The sequence below is a fragment of the Helianthus annuus genome, chromosome 10 (genome assembly GCF_002127325.2).
Source record: "Helianthus annuus cultivar XRQ/B chromosome 10, HanXRQr2.0-SUNRISE, whole genome shotgun sequence".
NCBI lineage: Eukaryota > Viridiplantae > Streptophyta > Magnoliopsida > Asterales > Asteraceae > Helianthus > Helianthus annuus.
In genome coordinates, this window is record NC_035442.2 from 33,760,972 (window position 1) to 33,765,676 (window position 4,705).

General features: G+C 36.5%; 1 protein-coding gene across 1 annotated transcript; it reads left to right on the forward strand.

Annotated features, from left to right (window-relative positions):
- The first annotated feature begins 1,283 nt into the window (after nucleotides 1-1,283).
- On the forward strand, nucleotides 1,284-2,719 carry LOC110884382 (probable WRKY transcription factor 70). Its single transcript, XM_022132092.2, has 3 exons — nucleotides 1,284-1,682; nucleotides 1,862-1,966; nucleotides 2,102-2,719. The coding sequence occupies exons 1-3, from the start codon at nucleotides 1,336-1,338 to the stop codon at nucleotides 2,595-2,597; spliced, it is 948 nt and encodes a 315-aa protein (XP_021987784.1). The 5' UTR covers nucleotides 1,284-1,335; the 3' UTR covers nucleotides 2,598-2,719.
- The last annotated feature ends 1,986 nt before the right edge of the window (nucleotides 2,720-4,705 follow it).

The window sequence follows — 4,705 nt, forward strand, 5'->3', positions numbered from 1 at the left end:
TTGGAGTGAAGGGGCTTGAGGGTGGGGTCTGTCTCTTGAATGATTTGTGTGTGATTGATGGGTGGAGTAAAATAGTAGGGTTTATGGTTCAACGGTACTTTGTAGTGCAAGAGTAGAACGCCGCCAGTGTTTTGTAGTGCAAGGATACCTTATAAAAAATTTGACATGACAGTGGTTGATTGGTCAGGACATGAGTAGTAAGTACCCTTCGACAAGAATAATAGTGTTCAGGGCCGTCTCCGAAAATAACAAAAAAAAATTTGGCCCTGTGCGAGATAAAAATTTTGGGCCCTATTCGCAAATTTCCATGTATTATAAACTCATTACTTATTTAATCACTAAAATTTATGTGAAAGTAATTTAAATAGTTATTTTTAGATAAGCTTAGTTAGTACTTTATTAATTAAAGGAAAAGATGTAGTTGACAAAATTAGACATTAAATGTCATATACAGCTAAAAATACTAAAAAATGAAGCTAAAATAGAGAATTTGGAGACACCAGGATTAGAACCCACGTCTACTTGTTGTCTAAGCAAGGCAATAACCACCCCAACAAGAGCTTGTTTGTGTCATCTTTCGATTCAGTATATATATATTCTAGCTTATACAACGTAAATTCTATATAAAATTAAAAAAATTTGGGCCCCCGAAGGGTTTGGGCCCCGTGCCGTCGCCCACCCTGCACCCCATCAAAGACGGCCTTGATAGTGTTTAAGTGCCCCTTCCTCCCTTAATAGAGAATTAAGATAATCATTTAAAAGACATTAACACAATGAATACACATTCACCTACCAAAAAATTAAATATGTTACGGCATACAATTTAAAACATTAAATGCTTAAAATAATGTAAAGATGCTGTTAGATACATTTCTCAAGAGTTGAAGACCCATCACATAAATTTTTTATTTAATTTATAAATTAAAATAATCTTTTGTTAGATCTCCATTTTTTTGAATGGACGTTTTTGTCCCTTAACAAGTTAACATTAAGCAATTGTATAATAAGCATTTATAAAAGAAACAAATGGTTAATGTAGTCATTTACTTATGCATGCGTCATAAGAAAAATTAGGTTTAACGTCACGTATTTATTGCCCACTCACATATACGCACGTGTAACAACATTGTCGTGCTCACCTATCTGGATAACCCTAGTTTAGCGCGTGGTCGTGGAGCTCACTCTCCTAAATTTTTTTGAATTATTTTGCCAACTAGCCTGTTTTAAAATACATATTTTTTTAGATATTAATAACTAAAATATACATTATCTTTTTTGCTATATTATCGATGGGTGTGTTCTCTTGCAACTAGATCTCACAAAACCAGATATTGTATGGAGTCTTCCACTTGGCCAGAAAGTTTACCAAGTAATAGGATCAAAGCAATTCAAGAGCTTACAAAAGGTCAAGTATTAACCAATAAGCTTCGTGAAATGCTCGATCGACCTGAAAAGATCGAATCTGATATCGATTCGGTCAACGATGTGGTAGTACAGATCTTAGGGATGTTTGATAACACCCTTTCGATCTTGAGCCCTTCTAACCTCAATGGGATTCCTCATAATCCAACTAATGATGTGAGAACTCCAAACATCTCGGATGATCAGAAGTCAGAAGTTTCTGAAGAAAGCGTCAAGAATATGATAAGTGTAAAACCAAAAAGAGGATGTTACAAAAGAAGGTATGGTTTATATTGTATTTTCACTAGCATAGACCCATAGTAAAATCCTTAAACTATGTGAACTTGATATGAGGTTGATAGTGTTAGATCTAAGTCGATTTACATATGGGATTGTATATATATGTACATATTTATATCAAATTATTCTTAATTAGTTTACTTTGTTTGAGCATATGCAGAAAAATTAGTTCAACTAAAACAATATTTACTTATACTTTGACTGATGACGGATATGCTTGGAGAAAGTACGGGCAAAAAGTGATTCTCAACTCGAAACATCAAAGGTAGTACTTACGGATTCAACTTGAACATTTTTAGCAAATCATATTGTATTTGTTTTTTGTAAAGGTTCCAACTTGATTTGATTTCATAAAGTTTGACTATTATTGATAGAAAATATGTTTTCCTATGATATGTAGGAATTACTTTAGATGTAGTCACAAGTTTGAACAAGGGTGTAAAGCAACCAAACAAGTTCAAAAGACTGATGATGAGCCATCAAAGTACAAGATAACATACATTGGAGTTCATACTTGCAATAATTTTCAAAAGGCTCAAATCATTGAGGAAGCTCTAGAGCCTATGGATAATTCATTCCTAATTAGTTTTGAAAAAAATACAACTGTGAAGAACAGTAAAATGGGAACTTGTTTCCAACCAATGAAACATACATCCAAGGAGGTTAATCCTTCTTTAAGCTATATGAAATACGAACAAGTTTCTTTCTCTGATCATGACACTCCATGGGATCCGATCGTGGGAGTCTCACAAGTTCCATCAGAACCTATGTCTATAATCTCATCCGTATTAGATTGTGAGAACATGGTATCTCCAGGGGTATTGTCGTCTACATGTAGTACACATGGTTATGGCGATATTGCTAAATGCCATGATCTTGATGATTTCCTTTTCTAATTGTCTTCGTAGCTAGTTACTTTTTACAACATTATGTAATATCTTCAATAACGTATAGATGGCACTGAAATGTAATATTTGTTTATGAAATATATTAATAGTTAAATTAGGTTTAGCTTGAATTTGATTCCATCTATGACGCATGAGATAACGTAGTTAACATTTATATAATGGAGTTAATTTGGATTTTATGGATTATTTCGTTCCTCAAGTAGTCAACTTCCTTAAAAAAAGTCTAAAAGAGAACCTTTTTAATACGAGTCCTAATTCAATGCCTCTTTATTTGGTAGGATATGCTGTGTAAGGAGATATTGGAAAGGTATGTTTTTTTTTTTCATCCTAATTATTACCTTTAATTCCTTTATTCAGTCTTTTTATAGTACAAAAGTGATTTTCTTAAACCATTGTATTTGGCCTCTAGCTTGGTATTATTACAAAAATCATGATTAGTTGTCTCATTCAGTTTACGGTGTAAGAGGTGGTTCACTGGTGAGGAGTGGTTAACTCTTCACCCAACCAATCACTTCGTGTTATGTCAACTCCTTTCTTGCATTTAAACATAAGGGGTACTTAATCCAAACAGTTTCTTTCTAAAAAAAAAAAAATAAATGTGTGATTGATTAGAAGATAGTGGGGCACACCGTTAACACACTCTCTCTCCTCTTCCCTTGCACGGTGGCTACTCCACGCTTCACTTCAATCACCCCACTTAAACAAGGGTTGGTGGTGATATGCCCGCGAGGGGAACCCACTCAATCACCCCACTCTACGCACCCACCCCGTACATCCTTACGTTTTAAAAAATAAATCATTATGTAGAACACTAATGCTTAAATTCTCGTGTTTTCAGATACGAGGGTATATATTTAATCTAAACTTGAATGTACTAGAATCTTGAGCGCTTGTTTCATTTGGAGTATCCATTATCCCATCAAGTTTGGTGAGTATATTAGACCGTGGGTATGGTGGGGCGAGGGTTTGAGGCATGGGTTGACACGTGGACTTCGAGTGGCACCGCTGGTGAGTGACGTGTTGGGTCAGTATGGCGGGGCGTGGCTAGCCCGCGTGAGTTGGCCAGTGTTATAAAAATTAAAAAAAAAAGTCTAAAATTAAAAAATACACACAAAATTAAAAAAAGCCTAAAATTATTACTAAAATTTCCTAAAAATTACAAAATCCTAAAAAAAAGGATTACAAAATAAAAAAAAAGCTTAATTAAGCGTTAGGTAGATTTCGAACAGGGCGAGCTTGTCAAATGGCTTCCGCTCCTTGCCCCGCAACTCGATGTTGGCCACCGCCACCCGGTCTTCGTAACTTATATCACCGCCCGGGACGCTGTCGCAATAGGCTTTAAAACGGTCGAGCTTCGAACGTAGTTCGCACCACTTGTGTTGGCACGCGTTTAGATTGTGCCGGTCGTTTCCCACGTTGTGCCCGTGGCTAGCGAAAGCTTCCGGCCAATAAGGGGTTTAACCGGGTTGGCGGCCCTTCATCGCGTCCACGACGCTCGTTACAAGTTCTAGCTCTTCCTCGTACGTCCATGAAGCCATTTATCAAGTGTGGGTAGCGGGTTCGGGTAGGTGGAGTGAAGGGTTGGGGTAGCGATGTGGACAAGCAGTGGGGGGGTTTTATAGTAGTTGGGTGAACCGTTTGGCTTGGCCAAACAGTTATTTTTTAAATTTTAAACCTACCTGATATAGCCTAGCCAACCCAGCCAATGAGAGCCAGCCACGAAAGACCGCTAGGCACGCCCAACGCCCGGGCTGAAACCCCCGCTCAAAGGGCCACGCCGAAACCCAAACCTAACCAGGGTGGTAACTTAGGCGTTTGTACCCAACCCACACCCTATACCCCATAATCTTATAGCTCTATTATAATTGTAGAGAAGGCAATTATGATTTGTTTTGATATAAATTGTTGGATTTAGGTTTTGATACATCAAAAGTTAGCTTAAGGAAATTGTGAAACACTTAAACAGGTTGAAAGTTTTCCCAAATGTACATTTGATGCATAAATACTCATACAACATTATTCCAAAATTATAGATTATAACTAAAATAATACTATTTTATAGCATATTAGACACATTTATTAAATTTCAATTACAC

Excerpts from the sequence above, each read along its gene's own strand:
- LOC110884382 (XM_022132092.2), top strand. The coding sequence starts at position 1,336 with ATGGAGTCTTCCACTTGGCCAGAAAGTTTACCAAGTAATAGGATCAAA. Across the intron at positions 1,683-1,861 it reads AGAGGATGTTACAAAAGAAG|AAAAATTAGTTCAACTAAAA; the intron begins GTATGGTTTATA and ends GAGCATATGCAG. Across the intron at positions 1,967-2,101 it reads CTCAACTCGAAACATCAAAG|GAATTACTTTAGATGTAGTC; the intron begins GTAGTACTTACG and ends TATGATATGTAG.